Consider the following 25,864-nt stretch of genomic DNA (forward strand, 5'->3'; position numbering starts at 1 on the left):
GACTCGGACTGGCCAGCCTCGCCCCTTGCTCTCGTGGCTAGCTTCTCCTAGGTAAATGTATTTCCCTGAGAAATCTCCCTATGGGACGCGTGTTCATGTACGTGTGATCCTGACAAGCCCGGATCAAGAGTACATCTGATACGCAGCCTGCTCGGCTCTTACTCCACCGCGGTGTCTAGAAGTGCTGGAAGACGCTGACGTCTTAAACTCTGGGTTTTACTTTTGACATAAGGTTTGAAACCTCGTTCATTGCTTTTCGACCTGTGTGCTTTGCTCTGTGCCAGCACCAGGGTTTGGAAAATGCGTCTGTCATGAAAGCAAGTCAGGACTCGGTGAGCCTCGTTCATGGTCAGAGAAATCATTGCTTTCCATCTGTTGCCGGGAGATCCCGTGCCTGGAGCCTGAAGAGATTGAAGCAAGAATGCAGACTTTGAAATGTCACTGTTTTTTTAAATGTCCTGTTTGTAAAGCACCTTCAGTTCTTTGGATGAAGGGTGCTCTCTTCTCTCAGTGTGAATTAATAAAAAGATTATAGGAAGTTTGTCAAAAAAAATAATTTTTATCTGCTGCATAGTCTGTAGTATGTCCTGACAAGAAGTTAGCATTTTATATAACATCATTTTAAATTAAAAAAAAAGCTTGTTCCTTTACTTGGTGGCTTGACTGGAGGACAAGGGTGCAACTCCTTCTCCTGCCTTGGACGCTGAGCTGTGCTCCGGTTCCTTCGAGGCAGTATTCAGGCCGGTCCAGAGCCACGCGTGGTGAGGTGACCACAACCTCAGATGGTATTTACAGAGTGTGCTGAGCCTCACAGAATCTGCAGCAGTAAAACAGCAGTAAGATACAGTGCGAAGGCCCACTAGAAGTTTTTGAAAAAGGCTTATTTATTCACAAGGCAAAGGAGACAGAGATCTTCCGTCTACTGCTTCACTGCCCAAATGGCCAGGAGCCTGGATGTCCCCCTGGGTCTCGGCGGCGGGGTGGGATCTCCCTCCCTGCTGGGTCGGCAGCAGAGCAGCTGGGACTTGCCGGAGGCACACATGATTTTTGAGGAACTTGGCTCCTTCCTGCACTCCAGCTGGTTCATCTTCTGGCAGTTCGTGGTCAGCGTCTGCCTTCCTCCTTTTTTAGAGGAAACTTGAGCTGGCGTGGTTCTCACCAATGTTATCTTCGTTCTGAAATGCACGAAATTCATAGTCAGTGTATGTCAACACTCTTCCACCATACCTCCAGTCCCTGGGTGGGCGCTGTGCTTCCCTACATTCCGCTTTTGTGTAGAAACGGGAAGGGGATGGTGGAGACAGCAGGGACTGATGGGAAGAGTACGGGCTTTGGGATGGGTTGTAGATAAAAACAAAATGAAAAACCACCACGGGAGTGCCTTGCAGCAGGAGCTGCTCACGCTCTCTCTGCACCTGGCCAGTTGCCATGCATGCCCTAGGTTGTGGTATCTTTTCTGAGGATCTGTTAACTATATTATCTTTTCATTTTGTATACCCAGGTGAGAAAACAGGCTTAGGATCGGTTAGGAAACTTGCCTGAGGTTTTCCAGGGCAGCAGGAATTTGAACCCTGTAGGACACACCGCAGGGTACTGTAAACCAATACTATTTAAGATTTATTTGTTTATATTGGAAAGTTGGATATACAGAGAGGAGGAGAGAGAGAGAGGAAGATCTTCTGTCTGCTGATTCACTCCCCAAGCGGCCACCATGCATGCAAGAGGAGGACTACTGTGCCAGGCCCAAGTTGATAATGTTTTAAGGAGTATTGGTTATTGTAGCTTTGTGAGCCTGAAAGAATTAGGTTCTCTGAGTCTTAAAACATTTCTGTGTCTGCAGAAGTGTATTGGGCTGGGTTAATCTCGGTCCTGGAAACATACACATGACAGTTCAGTTCCTGGCCCATTGCCGCCTCTGGTTGAGTGCTCATGTTCACGCACTGTTTGCCCTTTCACTGAGCCTGGGAAGTAGCACTAACACAAGCCAATATGTAACTGACATTTGAATTGTCTTTGCTCCCCCTGATTCACTTCCTAAATGTGGGCACCCTGTCTTGGTCTCCGGTCTCCTGTGTGGGCAGTAGGGGCTCAAGTACTTGTGCCATCACCTGCTGCTCACAATGTGCGCGTTAAGAAGGTGGAATTAGAAGTAGACCCGGAACTCAAACCTAAGCGCTTGGGGTGCTTCATATGGGATGTGGTTGTCGCAGGTATCTCGCTTGCTCAACACTTGCCCCTATTGTGGTCTGTTAAAGGATGATAGATCCGTGGAATAAAATGTTCCATGCAAGTTGAGGTGGCGTATTCAGAGGGGACGTGTACGTTCAGTATGGCCTGGAGTAAGGGATCCGCAATCCGAGTAGGAACAGAAGCCCAGGTTTTCAGAACCTGGGGACACAACATGACTTGTGGGACTTGGTAGGAACACGAATAGCTGCAGCATTCCTGACAGAATCACTGCCTGGTCTTGGAGTTAGCCAATTATGGAAGATGTGGAAAATTGGACAGAGAATTTTAATCAGTACTTGAAATGTGAGATACAGTGTTCATGGCTACTTCTGTGAGTTAATGCTCATGTCCGCCCTACCACCCCCCCCTCCAGCATAAGCAGACAATATTCTGGAGTTCTTCCCTCTTTGTGGCTTGAGATTGACACGAATAGTTATAAAATGTAAGTGGCGGTGGGCAGCAGAGGCTCGGCAACATTTTTCCTTACCAAAGCCGTGTAAGTGATGCTGCGACAATTTGCCTTGAGTCTTCCTAAAAGGAAGGTCATGTAAACATCAGAGATACAAAATAACCATCTAGAATAAAGGGCAGGTTTGCTTTTGGTGGCCATTTATGGATATCAGTGAAAGACTTGGCTCCCAGCTGTTGGTGTGTGTGGTAGATGCTCCCCGAAGTGTTTCTAATGGTAGTGTCTTCAGAGAAAGGTCTTCCTCCTGATTCCAAGATGATAAGAACCAAACACTGCATTTAGGATTAGGGATGGAGAGAGGCCTCACCACCTTAGAATGTGATCATTTGTTGGTAAGCTGTGCCTTAATTACAAGGTCAGACTTTTTTTTTTAGATTTATTGACTTTTGTTGCAAAGTCAGATATACAGAGAGGAGAGACATGTAACCGCAGTGGCTGGTGCTGTGCTGGTCAGAAGCCAGGAGCTCTTCCAGGTCTTCCCACACTGGCGCAGGGTCCCAAGGCTTTGTGCCATCCTCGACTGCCTTCCCAGGCCACAAGCAGGGGGCTGAATGGGAAGTGGAGCTGCTGGGATTAGACCCGGCGCTCATATGAGATCTGGGTGCGTTCAAGGCGAGGACTTTAGCCGCTAGGACACAGGGCCGGGCCCCGTGCCAGACTTGTTAAACCAGGCAAAGGTAACTGATAAATTTGCATGCTTAGGTTTGTTTAAAAAATGCAGTGAAGCTTATTTTCGAATTAGCTGGCTTGGAGCTTAGTTATGTGCGGTGTCACAGGATGGTTAGTACGCACACAGGCATCGGTTTCGTTTGGATCCTCCAAAATGGAACACGTTGCTTTTAATGATGGCATCGATTCTGTGTCAGTGTTGATTTTTCACTCATCATTTTTTAAAAAATCCTTTGCTTTCTTTAAAAGATTACACCCAACCTAGTGATCTTCCCTGCGGAGGATTGGGCATTGACACGTGCCTCATTTTGTTGTGTTCTTGCAGTTTTATGCCTGAATTCTTGAGGAGGGGTAGCGATGAGTGGTTAAGATTTCAGCCAGATACAGAGACAGAGACTGAATTTCAGGTGGTTCGAGAAAGAAAGCTTATTTGGGAGAAGTGCCTCTCTCCCGCATATGTCAGAGGAATTTTGGGAATTGCGTTGCTTGACTTTTTTGCGTGTCGCAGAGGTGGGAGGCTGCAGCAGGTGTGTGGGATGAAGGGCGCGGAGCCCTGGAGAACCTGCAGGCAGGTGTCTGGCGCAGGGGTGTAGCTCCCACTTTCCGGCGCACGGTGGCGGTCAGGTCTTCCCCGGTGCGACTCGCCGTCTCTAAGGCACCTCTGCTGCCACCTGCAGTCTCAACCAAACCTGTGGGTGGGCAACGCGGCCTGTGACAGCTCCAGCGCCCAATCGGCTGCGAGGCTTCCGGGCACCCTGCAGCACCAGCCAATGGGCGCGCAGGAGAGGCGCGCAAGAGGCGGGTCCCGCGTCCAGTCTGGCAGAGGCGCGAGGCCCTCCTCCCGCCTCTCCGCCTACTCCAGCCTCCGCCGCCTCATCTTCCCGAGCGAGCCTTGCGGCCGCCGGAGCAGCTCCCGCGGCGGAGCCGGAGCCGGATGGTCAGAGGAGCCCGGCAGCCCCAGCAGCCGCGGAGTCGCCTGGCCCCCAGGTGGGGCGGCGGCCGGGGTCGCGCAGAGGGCGGGGGCGAGCGAGCGGGCCCGGGGGCGCCGACTCCGGAGTGCGGGGGATGGGGGGCAGGCTGGGGGGTGTCCAGGGCCGGGGGCGCGAGCTGCGCGGCGGCCGCCTGCGGGGGGCTCGAGACGCGGGCCGGGCGGGGAAACGGGCACCTTGTGCGGCGGGGCCGGGAGGGGCCGAGGAATGCGGGGGGCGCGGGGCCTGGAGGGGCGGGGCCGAGAGGGGCCCTGCACGGCCGGGAGGGGGTGCGCGGATTGCGGGGTGACGAGGCAGACAATGAGGCGGTGGAGGTGGGTGGTTGGGGGGCCTGGGTGAGCACGGTCGCAGAGAAGGCGAGGACGGGGTGCAGGAGCGGGAGGCTGAGGGGGCGCTGGGGAAGCAGGGGGTCCCAGGGTGGGAAACAGGGCGTTGTGAGGTCAGGGGTGGGCTTGGACCCCGAGGTCCGAAGCTGGTACTTGGAGTGACAGACTGTTTGTTTGGTCTGTAGAGTCACGGGCACAGTGGAGAAGCCGCCTCGAAAACGGAAAAGCAGGTAAGCGGGAAGCCTTGGCCTCGTTGCCTGATCACACCTGTGCCGTACCGCGCCGTTGTACACTGTCGGTAAATGAACTTTATGATTTGACCAGCAAGGTTTCTCTCTTAAGGACTCAAAATGACTACTTCTGCACCGCTCCCGATCCCTTCCCCCGTTTTTCTATCTAGAATAATGCAGAAGATGGGGTAAATCGAGAAATTCTAGTGTTGTACTTTGGTCAACACATCAAGCCGTGTGGTGCAAGTATTTGGTCCATTGTAAGTTATGTGCATTAAAGGCCTGGTTCTGCCACTTAAAAAAAAAAAAAAACAAGAAAAAGGGCATATTTAACTTAATTAAAGGACAGATTTCCAGAGAGAAGGAGGGAGGGACAGGTCTTTCATTTGCTGGTTCACTCCGGAAACTGCCACATGGCTGGACCTAGGAGTCAGGAGTTTCTTCTGGGTCTCCCAAGGGATCTACGGACTTCCATGCATTTGGACAATGCTTCGCTGCTTTCTCAGGAGCTTTAGCAGGAAGCTGGAGCGAAAGTGGAGCAGCCAGCACTTGAGCTGGTACCCAGGTGGAACTCTGACATAACCGGTAACAGCTTTGTCTGTCCTGATGAGCGTCCTGCCCAGGCACCGCCGGGAGCAGCCTTTGGTGTCCTGGTTACTCAGCTCAGCTGGCCTTGTCTGGGGCCAGCCTGGCCGTTGAGAGCATTGGAACCATCTTTTGATTTCTCTGGCTTTTGTCTGAATAAAAAAATGAAGATTATCCAGGATCATATATAAAAGAAAATCTAAGCTTCCCGAGCCTCTGAAAAGTGTGTCTTTTTTTTTTTTTTTTTAAGATTTATTTAATTGGAAAGTCAGATATATAGAGAGGAGGAGAGACAGAGAGGAAGATCTTCTGTCCACTGGTTCACTCCCCATGTGTCTGCAATGGCTGGAGCTGAGCTGATCCGAAGTCAGGAGCCAGGAACCAGGAACTTCTGGGTCTCCCACGCAGGTGCAGGGCCCCAAGGCTTTGGCCTGTTCTCGGCTGCTTTCCAGGCCACAGGCAGGGAGGTGGATGGGAAGCGGGGCTGCTGGGATTAGAACCTACATGGCATTCTGGCCCGTGCAAATCGAGGACGTTAGCCACTAGACTACCATGCTGGGCCCCAGGTTGGGACAACTAGCATACATTTTTAAAGGTTCCGTGAGCAGGACTTAGATTTCCCTTAGAAAACAGTTCTGAGATTGTTTTGAGAACAGGCAACAAAGTGGGTTTGAGTGTTGTGGCACCATGAGTAAGACGTCACACTGGTGTCCTGTGTTGGAGTGTGGGAATCCTGACTGCTGTGCTTTGACCCAGCTCCCTGCTAGTGCACTTGGAAACACAGTGAGGATGACTCAGGTGCTTGGGTCCCTGACATCCACGTGGGAAAACTAAGGTGCAGTTGTTTCTGGATTCAACTTGGCCCAGCTCTGGCTGTCGCAACCATTTGGGGAATGAACTAGAAAATGGAATATCTCCTTTTCTTTTTCTCCCCATCACCCTGCCTTTCAAATAAATTAATTAAAAAATGACCGCGAAGATGAGTGATACAATAAGAATATTGTGATTGGTGTTGTGTAGCATGTAAAACCACTGGCATCCCATATGAGTGCGGTTCAAATCCTGGCTATTGCACTTTCGATTCAGGTCCCAGCTAATGTACCTGGGCAAACAACAGAATATGGACCAGTATTTGGGCCCGTACCTTGTCAGGGCTCTGGAAGAAGCTTCTGGCTACTGACTTTGGACTGGCCCAGCTCCAGCTGTTAACTCCATTTGGGGAGTGAACCAACAGATGGAAGATCTGTCTTTCTCTGTCTCCCTCCCTGTGCCCCACCACCTCCCCCCGTAACTTTGTCTTTCAAATAAAGAAATATATTGTTTTTAAAAAGTTGTGTTGCAATTATCTTTTTCGTATTGTGATGATAGAACTTCTCAGTATCAGTGCTGTAGCTAAAATGGCAACACTTGAAATGGGTTTGTTTGTGAATGGATCTTAAGCATCCCATCAAGTTGGCCTTCTGTACAGATTCGGCAATTATTACATATTCTATTATGCTTTGGAAAGTACTTGCTGAAAGTATGATTTATGGTCTAGTTGATGTGAAATCATTCTCTTTTATCAGTTTTGAAGCTAGTGAACCAGTAAACACATTGGAACAGGGGGACTTAGTGCACAATGAGGCTCAGGCGATGCAGAATAGCGCAGTACTCTGATGCCCTGATCAACTGTGCTGGACCAAAAGACGTGTTAGGAAAAGTGGGCTCGCTGCCCAAGCCTAGCGGCTGTTTAAGTCCTCGCCTTGCACATGCTGGGATCCCATATGGGTGCTGGTTCTGTTCCCTGCAACCCCGCTTCCCATCCAGCTCCCTGCTTGTGGCCTGGGAAAGCAGTTGAGGACCGCCCAAAGCCTTGGGACCCTGCACCCGCGTGGCAGACCTGGAGGAAGTTCCTGGTTCCTGGCTTTGGATCGGCGCAGCACCAGCCTTTACGGCCACTTGGGGAGTGAATCATCGGACGGAAGATCTTGCTCTCTGTCTCTCCTCTTCTCTGTATATCTGACTTTCCAATAAAAACAAGTAAATTAAAAAAAAAAAAGATTAGGAAATGTGATCTCTTTATGCTTTTGAAGTATTCTAACGCATTCGGTAAGTCTGTGAGGAATGCTGGAGTTAGGAGTTAAAATCTTTTTAGGACCTGGTAGGAATAAGACCCATGATTGAGAGCTTTACTGTATGGTTTGGGTCATATTTATTATGATTATTATTACATTAGGAATCCAAGCACCACTTTGGTGCTGTGTGTACTTTGCTTAGGAAGCATTTGAAGGCATTCTGGTTCTGACTTTTTGGGAGTTTAGGCCCAAGTGAGAAGCGGGTGCTGCAGTGGGAGGCAGGCCCCGATGGACCCTGACGTCAGAGGTGGTGTAACGGCTTTTTACCCAGTATAGGCAAAGGAGCTGTAGTGAGTCTGTATGCTGACAGAGCCTGTGGTTCCCGTAGACTTTCCTGTAAGCCCCGAAGGCTGGAGGGCTGATTGAGGAGGTGGTAGAACTGCTGAGATGATAGAGTCCGGGTGTAGACAGAGCCAAGCTGAGGTCTTGGCTGAATTCAAGACTCAGGCCCATATCAGGTGTGCTTCCAGTAGGGGGGAAGTGGGTGGAGGTTTACCTATTGGACACATTTAACAATGGAGGCTTCTTGTGTTGTTACCACTCGGCACCTGTTGCAGATAGAGACCTGGAGCACTGCTTCCTATCCCGAAACAAGGGGGACATAGCCTCAGGTCTAAGAAGGTACTGCAGCTGTGAATTTCAGCATTTCTGTTGGAATAGCTGGGACTTGAATTGGTGTTCACATGGGATGCCAGCACCACTTTTGTACCCTCACATTCCAGCACTGGCCCTTCTCAGTCCCTCTGTATTGGATGAGCCAGTGGATGGCAAGTTGAGATGATTCAGTGAAATAGTGTGTGTAAAGTATGTGGAACAGTTACACACGCTGAAGACTCCATCAGTGAGACCATTGTTTCGCTTTTTCCTTCTAACCTGTTAAAAGAAATCAACTTTATTAGAAATTATTTACGTGCTGTAGTAATGTTTGTTGCTCAGTGGGAGGCGTCTCAACTGCTGTGTTCAGTTGTGTAGTCTGTCTCTGTGCAGTCAGGGTACAGGTACCTCACCCCTGCTGCCCGCTGCCCTGCAACCCACAGGGCCCTCTGTAACCTTGACTGGCGACCTTGGGACTTTATTGCATTAACAAAAAAAATGTTTTATTTGAAAGGAAATATTGAGGGGTGGGGAGCTAGATTTTCCATCGACTGGTTCACTCTGCAAATGGCAGCAATAGCTGGAACTGGGCTGGCCAAAGCGAGGAGCCAAGAGCTTCAGTTTGATCTGTCACGTGGGTGTAGAGGTCCAAGAACTTGGGCTGTCTTGCATTGTTTGCCCAGGTGTGTTAGCAGGGAGCTGGATGGGAAGCGGAAAGCCTATGTGCGAATGGAATGCCAGCAAACAATAATACCGCAGTGCCGGCCTGTGTTGATTTTCATTTTTATTTGAAATGTGGAGAGAGGGAGACCCCCTCAATGCACTGATTCATTCCCCAGATGCCTGCAGTAGCCAGCACTGGACAGGCCAAAGCCAGAAGCCAGGACCTTAATCCCTGTCTCCACAGGGAGTGGCAGGGGCCGAGTGCTTCCCACGGTGCACATGAGCTGGATGCTAGGGTTGCATCTGTGACCCGGCCCTAGCTTCATCTGAAGCAGTGGGCTGGACACCCACTTTTGGTCTTTATTTTTATCACTATACCTTTCTACAGTTTTATCTAAATCAAATCATGTGATCATTGTGTCTGACTTCTTACACTTGGCATGATGCTTTTGGGATTCATCTTCTATGATTATATATAATTGTTAATTCCTTTTTTATTGCTAAAGAACATTTCTTTTTTTAATATTTATTTATTTTTATGACAAAGTCAAATGTACAGAGAGAAGGAGAGACAGAGAGGAAGATCTTCTGTCCGATGATTCACTCCCCAAGTGGCTGCAACGGCCGGTGCTGTGTTGATCTGAAGTCGGGATCCAGGAACTTCTGGGTCTCCCACACGGTTGCAGGGTCCCAAAGCTTTGGGCCGTCCTCGACTCCTTTCCCAGGCCACAAGCTGGGAGCTGGATGGGAAGTGGAGCTGTCGGGATTAGAACTGGCGCCCATGGGCCCGGCGGCATGGCCTAGCGGCTAAAGTCCTTGCCTTGAAAGCCCCGGGATCCCATATGGGCACCGGTTCTAATCCCGGCAGCTCCACTTCCCATCCAGCTTCCTGCTTGTGGCCTGGGAAAGCAGTCGAGGACGGCCCAATGCATTGGGACACTGCACCCGCGTGGGAGACCCCGAAGAGGTTCTAGGTTCCCGGCTTCGGATCGGCGCAGCACCGGCCCGTTGCGGCTCACTTGGGGAGTGAATCATTGGACAGAAGATCTTCCTCTCTGTCCCTCCTCCTCTCTGTATATCTGGCTGTAATAAAATGAGTAAATCTTTTTTTTGAAAAAAAAAAAAAAAAAGAACTGGCGCCCATATGGGATCCTGGGGCATTCAAGGCAAGGACTTTAGTCGCTAGGCCACGCCGCTGGACCCTGAAGAACATTTCATGGTATGATTTTACCACCATTGGCTTCTGTCTGCTCATCAGTTGACGGTCTCAAAAGCTGGCTTGTTGCCAGCTTTGGCCATTCGGAAGACAGCTGTTAGGAGCCTCTGAGTTCAGGCTGTTCAGACCCGAGTTCCTATTTCTCTGAGTACATGACTAGAAGGGGACTTACTAGGTCTTAGTGGAGGTACATTTTTAAGAAACTGCAAAATCATTTTCATGGTGGGCTGTGCCATGTTGTGCCCTGCTGGCAGTGTAGCTGACTGCATTTGCTCCATGGCTGCATCACTGTTTGATATTGTCTGTTTCTTTTGGACTAGCTTTGCAGGGCTGTTACCAGACAGAATGACCTGCACAGATCGAGGCTGTGCCATTTGCTAAGTTTGAAACACACGTGCACCGGTTGCCGTTTGCTGACTTTGGAGGCACATGGCATTGTGGGATATATTTGCCTTTTCCCACCGACTGATGATTTTGAATAGCTTTGTGTGGTTCTTTTGTTACTCATGAAACTTCTGTGAAGTGTGAAGATGAGGCACGGTTGATTGGTGCTTATCTAGCCATCAGGATTCTCTGTATGTGTGTCCCGGGAACAGTTTTGACTGTTGGGGGTATTTTGTGCCACCGCTGGGTTGCCCGTTACTTTTTCTAACAGTTTCTTGAGCTAGTTTTTGCTTGAACGATAGATTGGGTGGGGATGTCTTCTGCCAAGAAAGCACGTGCGGGAGCAAAAGCCAGGTGCGTGGCTGAGAGTGTGGGTCTTGTTTGGGTTCTACTGAGTGAGAACTGTTTCAGTGAACCGTCTTACTGATGAAGGAAAAAATGCAGATTTGTTGCTGAGAAGTTCTTGGAAGACAGAATCAGAAGCCTGCAACAGAGAGACACAGCTTCGAGAGCGTGCGGGATGAAAGGCAAGAAGCGGAGCATCCCGGCGGTTTGGTGTGGAAACAGGGCCTTCACTTGGAAGTGTCGCATCTTCCTCTGAGAGAGAGCTGGGTGGACGGAGGCTCCAGAGACTCCTGGAAAGCTGGGAAGATGCTTTCTGATTCTTTGCAGCATGCTGGGGAAGCTTCGCCGTGCCCATGTCCCCATCTGGAGGAGCCTGTATGCTGTGGCGTGGATTGGTAGAAACCTACAGCGCGGTGCCACAGTTCAGCTGTGTGGGAGCGCACATTGCAGCCGCCACGCTGGTGTCACTGACGCTCGTAGCGTCTTCATGGCACTGTTCTGTTCAACCCGCTGGATCGAGTGGAGACCGTGCAAAGCCGTTCACAAACCCAGACACCATCTTCGATACTTCAGCAAGTGTCGTCCAGGGCCAAGGACTCTTAGAACACATGGCCAAGGTTCTGTTAATGGTAATTTTTTAAAAGAACGGTATTACCTTCATGCCACCAAAATCTCCTCACTGTTCACATTTCCACAGTTGACTAACCATTTTAAACTAGTGCAGAAGAACCTTAAATACCTTGGAATAAACCCAACCAAAGATGTGAAAGAGCTGTATGACGAAAAGTACAATCATTAATAAAAGAAGTAGAAGACATTAAAAGATGGAGAAATTTACCACATTCCTGGATTTAGAATCAACATCATCAAAATATCCATCTGATTGAAGCAATATACAGATTCAATGTTCTCCCAAAGACAGTGCCAACAGTGTTCTCAGAGCTAGAAAAAATGGTACAAAAATTCATCTGGAGACACATCTGGAACAGTCAAGGCCATCTTTTTTTTTTTTTTTTTTTAACATTTATTTGTTTTATTGGAAAGTCAGATATACAGAGAGGAGGAGAGACAGAGAGGAAGGTCTTCTGTCCGTCCGATGATTCACTCCCTAAGTGGCTGCAGCTGCCAGAGCTGAGTTGGTCCGAAGCCAGGAGCCTCTTCCGGGACTCCCATGCAGGTGCAGGGTCCCAGGGCTTTGGGCCGTCCTCAACTGCTTTCCCAGGCCACAAGCAGGGAGCTGGATGGGAAGCGGGACTACTAGGATTAGAACCTGCGACCATATGGGATCCCGACACGTGCAAGGTGAGGGCTTTAGCCACTAGACTATCATGCCAGGCTCAAGGCTATCTAGAAGAACAAAAGTAAAGCCAGAAGAATCATGATTCCAGACCTCAAGACAGTACACAGCAGTGGTATTCAAAATAGTCTGGTACTAGTACAAAAACAAGATCAGTGGAATAGAACAGAAACCCTAGAAAAGAGCCCACACATGTACATCCCTGTAATTTTCTTTTTTTTTTTTAGAGGTTTATTTTATTACAAAGTCAGATACACAGAGAGGAGGAGAGACAGAGAGGAAGATCTTCTGTCTGATGATTCACTCCCCAAGTGAGTGCAACGGCCAGTGCTGCGCTGATCTGAAGCCGGGAACCTGGAACCTCTCCCGGGTCTCCCACGCGGGTGCAGGGTCCCAAGGCATTGGTCTGTCCTCAATTGCTTTCCCAGGCCACAAGCAGGGAGCTGGCTGGGAAGTGGAGCTGCCGGGAATAGAACCGGCGTCCATATGGGATCCCGGGGCATTCAAGGCGAAGACTTAAGCCGCTAGGCCACGCCGCCAGGCCCTAGCCCACTAATTTTCAACAGGAAAACATATAACCCAGCAGAAAATGCTGGTCTCTTCAACAAATACTGTTGGGGCAACTGCATATCAGCTTAAGTAAGAAACAAGACCCTCACCTTTCACCAGCTCTAAATAGATCAAGGACCTTAGTCTGAACCCAGAAACTATCAAACTATTACAGGAAAATATAGGAGGTACTCACAAAATACAGAGAATTGGCAAAGACTTCTTTAAAAAGTCACCAAAGGCCTGGTGCTATGACTTCATGACTAAATCCTCACCTGACAAGCGCTGGCATCCCAAATGCGTGCCAGCTCATGCCCTGGCTGCCCTGCTTCCCATCCAGCTCCCTGCGTGTGGCCTGGGAAAGCAGCAGAGAATGGCCCAAAGCCTTGGGACCCTGCACCTGCATGGAAGTCCCGGAAGAGGCTCCTGGCTCCTGGCTTTGGATTGGTTCAACTTCAGCCATTGAGGCCATTTGATGAGTGAATAAGTGATTGGAAGATCTTTCTGTCTCTTGTTCTCTTCATAATCTGATCCCCTTTTCCAATAAAAATAAATAAATCTTTGAAAAAATTCACCAAAAGCACAGGCAATGAAAGCCAAAATAAGTAAGTGGGACTGCATCAAACTGAAAAGCTTCTGTACAGCAAAGGAAATGATCACCAAAAAACGAGGCAACCAACAGAATGGGAGAAAAATCTTTGCACACTACACAGCAGATAGGAGAGTAAGAGCTAGGATTAATAAAGAGCTTCAGAAACTCAACAGCAGCAAAACAAACAACCCTGTTAAATAGGCGAAGGAAATGAGCAATCATTTTTCAAAATAACAAATTCAAATGCTGAATAGACATGAGAAAATGCTCCGGCTCCCTGGCTCTCAGGGAAGTACAAATGAAAACCACATTGAGGTTCCACCTAACTCCAGTGAGATTGGCCTACATTTGGAAATTTCCTAACAGTACCTGCTCATGTGGATGTGGGGAGAAAGGTACCCTCCTTTGCTTATTGGTGGGAGTGTAGGTAGGTACAATCACTATGGAAGTCAGTCTGGAGAGTGCTCAGACAACTGAAAATGGATCTGCTGTGTAACTCGGCTATCCCCCTCCAGGGAGTAAACTGAAATGAAGGGAAATCTGCATATGGAAAGCAACCTGCAATCCTATGTTTATAGCAGCTCCATCCGCAGTAGTGAAGATGGGGATGCCCGTTGAAAGAGGAATGGATAGAGAAGCTGTGTTACACTGACTGCATGATCTGTTACACAGTGATTAAAAAGAATGAAATTCTACCATTTGCAATGAAATGGTCCCAGCTGGAAACCATAATGCTCAGTGAAATAAGCCAACCCCCAAAGGACAAATATCATATATTCTCTGATTTAAGGCCACCTTTGCGCCCGACTTGGTAGCCTAGTGGCCTTACATCGGCTGTGATCCTATATGGGCTATGGACACTGATTTGTTTCCTTGCTGCTCCACTTCCCTTCCAGCTCCCTGCTTGTGGCCTGGGAAAGCAGTTGAGGATGACCCAAGGTCTTGGGACCCTCATGTGTGTGGGAGACCCAGAAGAAGCTCCTGACTTCAGATTGGAGCTCCTCTCCTCGGTTGCAGCCACTTGGGGAGTGAACCAGTGGATGGAAGATCTTTCTGTATCTGCTTCTCTTTGTAAATCTGACTTTCTAACAAAAATAAATCTTTTTAAAAAGCAACCGTTATACAAAGCAGAAAACAAATACAAACAAACATGCGTATTAATGAACTGTATAATAGAGATTAGCATGCCAAGAAATAAAGATATGTTGAGGACTCAACACAACGGCTCAGTGGTTAAATCCTTGCCTTGCACACAGCAAGATCACATACGGGTGCTGGTTCGTGTCCTGGCTGCTCCACTTCCCATCCAGCTCCCTGCTTGTGGCCTGGGAAAGCAGTCGAGGACGGCCCAAAGCCTTGGGACCCTGCACTCGTGTGGGAGACCTGGAAGAAGCTCCTGGCTACTTGGGTCAGATTGGTTTGACTCCGGCTGCTGCGGCCAGTTGGGGAGTGATCTAGTGGATGGAAGATCTTTTTCTATTTTCTTTTCTCTGTAAATCTGTCTTTCAAATAAAAATAGATAAATCTTAAAAAAAAAAAAAGGTGTGTTGCAGTAGACATCTCTGCTCCTGAATAAAAGATGGATTCCCGATGGTGCAGTAAGTGTACCTTGGCAACATGATACTAGATTGGCTACCTCTGTCTATACCTACAATGCCATGATGAATTACAATAGAATGCTAAATTAATAGCCAATTAAAGGACTGTGCTACTGTAATAACGTGAGGCAAATTTGTGGGAGGGAAAATAGAAAGAGGAGGGAAACTGGGAATCCCTGTATCTGCAAAACCAGGTCATAGAAAAATAACAACAGCTTTTGTTTGGTGTTAATGCAGTGGTATAGTAGGCTAATTCCCAGCACTGATATCACATGTGGACCCCAGTTTGTATGCTGGCTGCTCCACTTCCAGCCCAGCTCCCTGCCGGATGGCTTCAGAAAGCAGCAGAGGAAGGCCCAAGAGCTTTGGATCCTGTACCCAAATAGGAGACCTGGGAGGAGCTCCTGGGTCCCATCTTAGGATCCGCTGAGCTGTGGTTGTTATGGCCATTTGGGGAGTGAACCAGAATATGGAAATTCTCTGTCGTCATCTCTTTCCATCTCTCTCTCTGTTTTTCCTTCTGTACCTTCACCTTTTTAATAAAAATAAAAAATCTTTTTTTAAAATTTACCTGTTCAAAGCACAATTTAGACAAAGTTCATAGCTTAAAATTAGTTGGCTTGGTCTTAAGTCTTAGTGTTTTTTTTTTTTCTGGAATACAAAAAATTTATTAATAGACTTCTGATATCAACATTTATGATCTTGGTCTCTCTTTCTTGCCTTTGTATAAGGCCAAGAGGGACACGTTTGCTACTTTGACCACCTTAAAGTGGACTCGAGGAATGTCACCAACGGCGTGGCGTTTCAGCCAAGTCCAGCCAGCAGCACTTCGCCGTTATCCTCGATGAAGTTGAGGCAGCCGTCATTGGGCGCCAAGGCCGTGATCTTGCGGTTCTTGATCAGCTGCCCCGGGACGTACTTCCTGATGGCCGCGTTGGGCTGCTTAGCTCTGACCCCTGCTTTCTGCAGCACGATCTCCTTGGCGGGGGAGGCGCCCCCCGAAGGGGTTGGCCTTGAGGGCCGTGCCCGGGTGCACCTTCTTGTATTGCTTGTCGTGCTGCTTCTGTTCCTGCTGGTGGCTGTGGAGCTTCCTGGCTGTGGGTAGGACATGGACTTGCCCATCTTGGCGACACGTGGGCCTGAGTGAAAGTTTTTTTTTTTTTTTTTTTTTTTTAATTAGAGAAGACTCCTTTGCACTGATTCAGTTTCCAAATGCTGTGGTGGCCGTGCTGTCGCCTGGGACCTGGGAACCCAGCCTAAGTCTCCCATGAGAATGGCCGGAACCCGTGTAGTTGGGCCATCACCTGTTGCCTCCCCGTGTATGCATTCAACAGAAGCTGGGATCAGGGCAGCACCAGGACGCAAACCCAGCTCTCCAATTTGGGACCTAAGCATTCCAACCAGCAGCTTAACCACTGAGCCAACTGTCTGCCTCTTACGTCTTTTGTAAATCTATGGTTTTCCCACTTTTCTTGTTCTCTGTTCATTTACTTAGGTTTTTTTTAAAATATATACACATATACATATATATGTCATTTTTTCTTTTGAAAGGCAGATTTTTTTCTGAAGATTTACTGATTTTTATTGGAAAGGCAGATATACAGAGAGAAGGAGAGACAGACAGAAAGATCTGTCCGCTGATTCACTCTGCAAGTGGCCACAACAGCCAGAGCTAGTTGATCTGAAGTCAGGGGCCAGGCCAGTCTTCCACATGGGCACAGGGTCCCAAGGCTTTGGGCCATCTAGTGCTTTCCCAGGCCACAAGCAGGGAGCTGGAAGGGAAGTGGAGCAGCTGGGACACAAACCAGCACCCATATGAGGTCTGGTTGCATGCAAGGTGAAGATTTAGCCACTAGGCTACTGTTCTGGGGCCCTGAAAGGCAGATTTTTATAGAGAGAGGAGAGAGGGAGAGTTCTTCCATCTTCTGATTCATTCTCCAATTGGCTACGACGGCCAGAGCTGAGTTTATTTGAAAGCAGGAACCAGGAGTTTCTTCCCTGTGGGTGTAGGGGCCCAGAGACTTTGGCTGTCCTCTGCTGCTTGCCCAGGTACTTTAGTAGGGAGCTGGATCTGAGTAGAATAGCTGGGACTCGAACTGGTGCCCACATGGAATGCCAGCACTTGCAGACAGAGGATTAGCTATCGCACCATGCCAGCCACATATATTTTGTACTTAATATATTTTTCTTATTTGAGAAGGAGAAGAGAGATCTTCCGTTTGCTGTTTTACTGTCCACACACCCATGACTGCGGGTATTGTGCCAGGCTAAGGCAGGAGTTGGGAACTTCAATGCAGGTCCCCTTCATGAGTCATCACTCAACTACTTGAACCTTCATTGCTGGTTTCCCAGGGTGTACATCAGCAGGGGGCTAAAGCTGGGACGGGGTAAGGACTGCAGTGTGGGGTGCCAGCACCCCAAGCCATGGCTTAATTCCTGGACCAAACACCCAGCCCTGTTTTGTATCTTGGCGGCTTTACATATGTATGTACATATATATAAAATTTTGTTTGAAAGGGATTATGTAAGTCAAAAGTAGTTTTCTTGAAGATCTTTTTGCTGTTTGAAAGAGTTACAAAGAGAAGGGGAGAGACAGAAAAAAATGTGAAAATACTTCATGAATTTGCACACCATCCTGGCACGGGGGCCACACTGGTCTCTGTATTGTTCCAATTTTAGCATAATGTGCTGCCGAAGCAAGCAGCTAAAAATAAATTTGAAAGCATCAAATCTGGAAAAATGAATTTCTGTCCTTAAGTCATTTTACATAAATGTAATTTCTCTAGTCTTTAGTTTTTTTGGTGAAGGTTGGGTAGTGCCCAGTTGGGAGTTAGTTTTTGATGAGATCCTGAGTACAGCTCGTCTGTCCAGCGGGTTACAGTGGTGCCTGCTGAGGAGTCAGCTCCTTGCCCGGCCCGTCGCTCACTGGCTTCCTCCCCGAAGCTCACCTGCCCAACTCTGCCCTGCCCACGCTCTCCTCAAGGAGTTCAGATTTTCACAAAACAAACACAGACCTCCGCTGAGGCTAGCAAGCAGGTAGGGGTTAGGGAGTTCCGGGAGAAGAATAAGACATCCCTTGGCGTTTTGATAATTGATCCAGCTGCTTCTCCCTCCCCCCCCTCAGTTCTTTAGTCCCTGTGGTGGTTTTCAAGATCAGTACACACATTCTTTGTTTCTGCTGTTTAATTCTCCTTGCCTTGAATGTGGCTGGACTTAGTGACTTCTGGGGACCAGAACCAGGCAGAAGCAGTGAGGTGTCAAAGACTGACTTCTGCCGTGGTGCCTCCCAGTCTGTCTCCTCCACCTTCTCCCGTTCCCTTTGTCATCGCTTACTCTGGGTAGGCTACCTGCCACAAGGAGAGGCTGCTCTGGAGAGAGGGAGACCAGGCAGCCTGTCAGGGCCATGTGGGGAGGAAGCCAGACCTGCCAGCAACCGCAGGCACGCAAGCAGCTCTCATGCTGGCAGCCAGGAGTGGGTCTGGAAGGGGGTCCTCTTCATCAGGCTGAGCCTTCAAGCCTGCAGCTGCTCGGCCTGGCTTCCCCAGGATGGGGTTCTGTGAGCCTGTGCCTTTCCTCGGAGAATCAGCCTTCTCTCTCTCAGGGCAAGCTCTATTGCACCCAAGGGGCTCGGCGTCTGACTGTTTCTCCCAGTCTAGATCGGTCTCTAGGTCCCTGATGGGCTCTGTATGAGGTGTGTGTGTGTGTGTGTGTGTGTGAGAGAGAGAGAGAGAGAGAGAGAGAGAGAGAGAGAAAGAGAGAGAGAGGGAGGGAGAGACTGACTGGATGGACAGCTCACGTTCACGGCCTGACGTCTTCCTGCGCTAGCCGTTGACTGGCTGGCTACTTGTGCTTCATTTCCGGGGCATTAGCCTCTTCCAGGTTGGGAACTAGCCAGTCCCCTACTCGGGTTTGCCCTTGTTAGGGGAATAGCTGAAAGAAGTGGCCCAGTGGAGTCAGTTTGTAACGCCTTTTGCAAATCCTTTTTTGAAGTGAAGAAAGAGTGGGAAAATCAGAACCAAGTAAGCAGTTGTGATTAACTTTTACACTTTTTGCTTAGTTTATTTTTACTTGTAAGAATAAGAGGGAGAGAGAGAGTTATCTTCTTTATTTTTTTAAAGATTTGTATTTTATTTTTATTGAAAAGGTAGATATACAGAGAGGAGGAGAGACAGAGAGGAAGATCTTCCATCTGATGATTCATTCCCCAAGCAACCACAATGGCCGGTGCTGAGCCAATCCGAAGTCGGGCCAGGAACTTCCTCCAGGTCTCCCACACTGGTGCAGGATCCCAAGGCTTTGGGCCGTCCTCGACTGCTTTCCCAGGCCACAGGCAGGGAACTGGATGGGAAGTGGAGCTGCCAGGATTAGAACTGGTGTCCACATGGGATCCTGGCATGTGCAAGGTGAGGACTTTAGCCACTAGGCCACTGCACTGGGCCCTTTTATTTTTATTGGAAAGGTAGATATACAGAGAGGAGGAGAGACAGAGAGGAAGATAGAGTTATCTTTCATTCACTGATTCACTCCCCAAATGGCCACAGTAGCCAAAGCTGAGCTGGTCTGAATCTGGGAGCCAGGAGATTTCTTCTGGATCTCCTGTATTGGTGCAGGGTTGCAAACCCTTGTGTCATCCTCCACTATTTTCCTAAACAAATAAGCAGGGAGCAAGATCTGAAGTGGAGCTGTCAGGACATGAACGCTACAAATGTGGGATGCTGGCGCTGCAGGCGGAGGATTTGCTGGCTGTACCATGCCAGATCCCAGTGTGGTTAGTTCTGTGTGTCACCTTGACTCAGCCACCAGATTCCCAGACATTTACCCAAATGTTCTTCTAAGCTTGAGTGAGAACGTGTGAGGGCGAGTGGAACTCTCGACTGCAGAAAGCTGCCTGCCCTCTGCTGCTTACCAGTCATTTGAGATGTTCCCGGAACAGGAAGTCTGACAACAGGAGCGTGTGTTGGCCGCCTGGCCTTGTACTCGGGACAATGCCTAGGCTCCGGAGCCTGCTGGCTCGTGGACCGGAACTTAACACTGTTGTCTGTCCTGGTTCTCAGGCTTTTGGATTTGGACCAGAACCGTACCTTCGGCTCTCTTGGGTCTCCAGTTTGCTTACTGCTGATCTTGGGAGTCTTCAACCTTCATCACTATGTGAGCCAATTCCTTACAATAAATCTCCTTGTTTGTGCTTGTATGTCTGTTCCTATATATTCTCTTGATTGTTGTTCCTGAGAACCCTGGCATAGAGCCGTGAGGTCTCCTGTGGCCTTGCCTTCGCTTTCATCCCGTGTTCCCAGGCACTGCCAACCCTGTCTGAGCGTCGGTTTTACTAGCATGGGCTCTCTTCACTGATCGTGTCTGTCGTGAAATGGGTCTCTGAACTCAGGAAAAGGAGAACTGCCCAACAGGATTTGCTAAATGTTGGAAGCATTCTGCTTCAATGTGGGTTATTACTCTTTGTATTCTCTTTAAGACTTATTTTATTTATTTGAGAGGTACAGTTCCAGAGAGAGAGAGAGCTTCCATTCACTGGTTCACTCCCCAAATGGCTGCAATGGCTGGAGTTGGGCCACTCAGGAGCTTCTTCTGGGTCTCTCACATGAGTACGGGGCATCTTCCGCTGCTTGCCCAGGCACATTAGCAGGGAGCTGGATCGGAAGTGGAGCATTCATATGGACTTGAACTGGCGTCCACTGCCTGTATTGCAGACAGTGGCTTAATCCACCATGCCAGAGCAGCAGTCCGCACACTTTGTATTGTCTCCCCTGAGCCCTGTCCTCGTGTGTCCTACCAGCCTTGAAGGGCTGTCTGTGTGTGTATGGCCTCGTCCCGGGAGTTCGTGTGTGCATGTGGCATGCGTGTTGTGGCAGGCATGTTGCAGGTGCTTGCACGTAAATCCTCGAAGCTGGTTTAGGAGCAGTGAGGACTTCCGAACTGTTGTGATAATCTCCAAACAACAGTTATCAGATGTAGATTTCTATAGAGAACACCTGATAAAAAGAAAGGCTTTCAGATTAGTGCCATTAGCCTGGTGATAATAGAATGGTCAAGTAAGAAAATTATTCCTTTTTTAGTAAAATAGGAACCTGCATTATTGCCTTAATGCCCATTTTTAAAGAAATATTTATTTATTTTTATTGGAAAGGCAGATCAGATTTACAGAGAGAAGGAGAGATAGAAAGATCTTCCATGTGCTGGTTCACTCCCCAAGCAGTTGCAGTGGCCGGAGCTGAGCCGATCTGGAGCAAGGAGCCAGGAGCTGCTTCTGGGTTTCCCATGTGGGTGCAGTGTCCCAAGGGTTTGGGCCGTCTTCTGTTGCTTTCCCAGGCAGGGAGCTGGATGGGAGGCGGAGCAGCTGGGGTATGAATCGGCGCCCGTATGGGATCTCAGTGCTTGGAGGTGGAGAACTAGCTGTTGAGCCATCATGCTGACAATACAGTCTTATGTTTTGTTTCTTTTTCCTTTTCTTTCCTTTTTTTTTTCTTCTAAGTTTGATATTTGGATGGTTGTGTGTTGGTTGATATTACAGTGACCTTGGGAGCCTGGCGTTGGGACACATTGGTTACTCCACTGCCTGTGATGCTGGCATCCTATGTCAGAGCCAAGTTCACATGCTGGCTGCTCCTTTTCTGCTGCAGCTCACTGCTGATGTGCCTGCGAGGGCAGCAGACGATGGCCCAAGGAGCTGGGTGCCAGCTGCACACGTGGAAGGCCCAGAATTTGATCTTTCATATTTTCTTGATACCCCCTTCCTTAGTCTGCACTGTTTTTTATTTTTTGAATAATAAGACATATATGTGGATTTTGTGTGTTCCTCCTCCCCACCCCCCGATTCATGCTTCCTGGGTTTTGCTTTCTGTCTTCCTTGCTCTGCTAAAATATAGGCTTTTGGGGCAGGGGTAGCTGTGTGTTTATAGAGCACAGAGAGTTGCAACAGGTTTAGGAAGCAGCACCTGTCAGGCCCTGCCCCGTCTTCCCTGCAGCCCTGGCTCCCTGTGTGTCCTGCTCTTTGGGAGCGGCCCCAGGGCTGGTCTCTGGAAAGCTTTTGCAGATTCTTCCAGAATAGAAAACAGTCCAGCGAGGCTAGATGGCTCTCCGTTTCCAATTCTCCTCTGCATGCCTGAGCAGTCGTATTTATTAATATGTGAATTTTGTGGACAGCCACCCCAGGTAGAATTGCAAGTCAAAGTCTTGCTTCCAGAAAGGCCTGAAGTCGAAGACCTGATTGGCAGCAGATGGCAGTTCATTCAGCTGCTAGGCAAGTGATTGGTATTGCAGGGTTGTCCTTAGAGTAGGGAGAACATGCGGTATTTGTTCTTTTGGGATTGGCTTATTTCACTGAGCATAATGGTCTCTAGTTGGAACCATTTTCTTGCAAATGGTTAGAATTTCATTCTTTTTAATGGCTGAGTGGCATTGGAGGTCTATATTATTGTAATAATACAGCAGGAAACAGTTGGGGGGGAGTGGGAATGGGGGGTATGGGGGGAGAAATCCCTGAGCCTATGAAACTGTATAATGAAAAACAGAAATTTAAAAAAAAAAAAGCTTTTAAAAAGACATGTAATCACAAAATGTATTCTAGCATACACATGCAGCAAGCAGTTTCTTCAGGATCTATAGTTAAACCATTTCTAATGGACTTTTGCTCTTTTTTCTTTTTAAAAAGATTTATTTATTTATTTGAAAAGCAAATTTACAGAGAGAGAGAGAGAGAGAGAGAAAGGTATCTTGCATCTGCTGGTTCACACCCCAGATGGCTGCAGTGGTTAGAGCTTCTTCCAGGTCTCCCAAGAGGATACAAGGGATCAAGGACGTGGGCTGTTGCAGATTTTTTTTCCACTAAATTTTTAGAAATGTCACAGCTCTAAATCCTCTCCCTGCAAGCATCAGGGTCCTGTGTGGGTTCCAGTTGGTGTCCTGACTGCTTCGCTTCCCATTCAGCTCCCTGCCTATGGCCTGGGAAAGCGCTCGAGGTCCAAGTCCTTGGGACCCTGCACCTGCGTGGCTGCACCTGCGTGGCTGCCTGCCCACAGCCAATATTGTACGTCTGAAGCTTTCTCCTCTGTGCTGTCAACGCTGTGGACCCTCAGTGTCGGTGTGGGTTTGCCAGGATTTCCTCTCGTGTGCCCCCCTCTGCAATTGCCCTCGAAGCTGTGGGCTGAGGGCTGATTAATTATCCTCATCTCGTCCTCTAAGGTTGCTGTTCCTTGTGGGCTAATGTGCTGTTTGGTCCAGTAGATCTGCTTCCTGTGGGTTGTTTTAGGTAGGAAGGTGAGTCTGCTCCTTGTTGTTACATTGTAGCTGGAAATGGAAATCCTTGAAACTTTTTTTTTTTAAAAATCTGGAGTGGGTGCATAATTTTATCAAATGCTTTTTAAAAATATATGTTGATCATAGAATTTTAATCCTTTGTTTCACCCTTGTAATGTATGGGATTACTTTTTAAAAATCTAATATTAAATCAATCTTGCATTTCTGAATAAACTAAATTAGTCATAGCTTTTTCTAAAGATTTATTTTATTTGAAAATTTGAGAGAAAGAGAGAGGTCTTCCATTCCCTGCGTTACTCCCAAGTGGCCGTATGGATGGGGGCTGGGCCAGGTCATCTGGGTTTCCCACATGGATGCAGGAACTGAAGTACTGGATGCTTCTGCTTGGCAGGGAGCTGGATCAGAAGCAGAGAATCCAAGACTTGAACAGGTGCCTATATGGGATGCTGGCATTGCAGGCAGTAGTGCCACAATGCTGGATCCAGATATCCAGGTCCTCTTTTCTCTTGTTCTGTTTTGTTTTGAAAAGCAGAGTTACAGAAAGAGAAGGAGTGATAGGGATCTTTCATCCTCCCTAGATGTCAGCAGTGGTCAGGCCTGAGCTGATCCAAAGCCAAGAGCCATTAGCTTGCTTTGGGTTTCCCACGTGCTCACAGGGGCCCAGAACTTGAGCCACCCTTGACTGCTTTCCCAGGCCATTAGCAGGGGGCTGAAATGGAAGTGGAGCAGCTTGGACTTGTTCCAGTGCCATATGGGATGCCAACACCAGAGGCAGAAGTTTTATATACTGTGCCCCAGCGCCAGCCCCAAATCCCTGTTTTAAAATATAGTTGGGGGCCTGGCACGGTGGCTTAGTGGCTCAAGTCCTTACCTTGAAAGCACCAGCATCCCATATGGGCACCAGTTCTAATCCCAGCGGCCTGCTTCCCATCCAGCTCCCTGCTTGTGGCCTGGGAAAGCAGTTGAGGACGGTGCAAAGCCTTGAGACCCTGTACCTATGTGGGAGACTTGGAAGAAGTTCCCGACTCCTGGCTCCGGATTGGCTCAACTCTGACCGTTGCAGCCACTTGAGGGGTGAATCTTTGGACAGAAGATCTTCCTCTCTGTCTCTCCTGCTCCCCGTATATCTGACTTTCCAATAAAAGTAAACAAATGTTGGGTCCTGGCATGGTTGGCCTAGCGGCTAAAGTCCTCACCTTGAACACACCGGGATCCCATATGAGCTCCGGTTCTAATTTCAGCAGCTCCACTTTTAATCTAGCTCCCTGCTTGTGGCCTGGGAAAGCAGTCGAGGACGGCCCAAAGCCGTAGGGCCCTGCACTCGCGTGGGAGACCTGGAGGAAGTTCCTGGATCCTGGCTTCGGATCGGCACAGCACCGGCCATTGCCGTCACTTGGGGAGTGAATTATTGTACGGAAGATCTTGCTCTGTCTCTCCTCCTCTCTCTGTATATCTGACATTGCAATAAAGAATAAATAAATTAAAAAAAATAGAATAAATAAATCTAAAAAAAGAGAAATATAGTTGGATTCAGTATTCAGTTCATGTTTTAGAGGATTTTTTTTTCGTCTATAGTTTGGTTTATTTACCTTCTTCAGGTTTTGCTGTTAAGGCTGTCCTTATTTAAGATTCTAAAATGACCTGAGAAATATTGCTTCTTTTGGTTTAGAAATATTTGTATGATATTCATATTTTTTGTCCTTAATGGTTAGATAAATTTTGTTAAAATTTGTATAGTATTATCATTTAGATAGCTGTTTTAATTAAAATTAAAATGTTGCTTTGTTTTTGTTATTTATTTGAATGGCAGAACAATTGAGAGATACTGGGGGTGGGAGAACTAGGTGTGTTCTCTCTGCTGTTTGTGAACCATGTGCCCACAGCAGCTGGCTCTGCATCTGGCGGAAGGCTGGAGCCAAGAGCTCCTTTTGGTCTCCCATATAAGGGACAGGGAGCGAAATTCTGGGCAGCATTAGCCACCCAGGGTTCGCGTTAGCAGGAAATGAGATCCAGTTCCAAGCACTGATATGGGAGGCGGGGGTCCTGAGTGGTGATGCTGCCCTGCACTTCAGTGCCTGCCACATTCTATTTTTTTTGTTGTGATTGCTAGAGGACTGTTAAGAGTTTCTGTTTGCTTTTGTTTGCATTTTAACTGGTTATGCTTTTCTAAGAAGGCTAATGATCAGTTCAAGACCATATATGTGGTAATGAATAAACCTTCCAATTCTGTTTCTTTCTAAGGAAGTACTTATTTATTTTTGTTTGAAAGGCAGAGTTACTGAAGAGAGAGGGTGGGAGAGGGAGAAATCTTCCATCAACTGGTTCACCCCCTAAATGGCCATAATGACCATGGTGTGGGGTTCTGAAGCCAGGAGCTTCTTCCAAGACTCCCAAGCACTTAGGTCTTCTGCTGCTTTCCCAGACTTTTGATAGGGGACTGGATTGGAGGTGAAACAGCTGAGACTTGAACTGGCGCCTGTATGGGATGTTGTTGCCACAGAGAGGTGTAACCTGTGGCACTGTTTCCCAATTCTGATGTTTTTTTTAGCTCTACCATACTGACAAATTATATATGGTTTGTCTTATCCTCTGAAACACTAACAGGTACTTGCAACATCTGTGGTTTAGAGCCAAATAAATTAAAGCATGCTTCAATTTGTTTCTATGGACCTTGATTTAAGTAGTTGCTTCAGAAGTTCATTGGGGGCCCCGGAACGGTAGTGGGGGCCAAGTGGTTAAAGTCC

General features: G+C 48.2%; 1 protein-coding gene, 1 non-coding gene and 1 pseudogene across 5 annotated transcripts in view; 1 reads left to right on the forward strand and 2 right to left on the reverse strand.

The window, feature by feature from the left end:
* Positions 1-3,665: 3,665 nt before the first annotated feature.
* SCAI (suppressor of cancer cell invasion) overlaps positions 3,666-25,864 on the forward strand; it is a 112,859-nt gene continuing 90,660 nt past the window's right edge. Inside the window, exons 1-2 of one of the 4 annotated variants that reach the window (XM_004593572.3) lie at positions 3,671-4,354; positions 4,868-4,912. In XM_004593572.3, coding sequence (XP_004593629.2) covers positions 4,302-4,354; positions 4,868-4,912 — 98 coding nt within the window. In that variant the 5' untranslated portion in view covers positions 3,671-4,301. Of the gene's footprint in view, positions 4,355-4,600; positions 4,671-4,867; positions 4,913-19,975; positions 19,998-25,864 lie in introns of those variants that run through there. The other 3 variants (XM_058672564.1, XM_058672565.1, XM_058672566.1) reach the window with 3 other exon arrangements.
* On the reverse strand, positions 15,489-17,095 carry LOC105942260 (small ribosomal subunit protein uS12-like; annotated as a pseudogene).
* LOC118759932 (U6 spliceosomal RNA) lies at positions 17,448-17,554 on the reverse strand. The gene has a single exon (XR_004996471.1). It is a non-coding gene; the product is annotated as a U6 spliceosomal RNA (small nuclear RNA).

The sequence above is a fragment of the Ochotona princeps genome, chromosome 14, assembly GCF_030435755.1.
Source record: "Ochotona princeps isolate mOchPri1 chromosome 14, mOchPri1.hap1, whole genome shotgun sequence".
Taxonomy (NCBI): Eukaryota; Metazoa; Chordata; class Mammalia; order Lagomorpha; family Ochotonidae; genus Ochotona; species Ochotona princeps.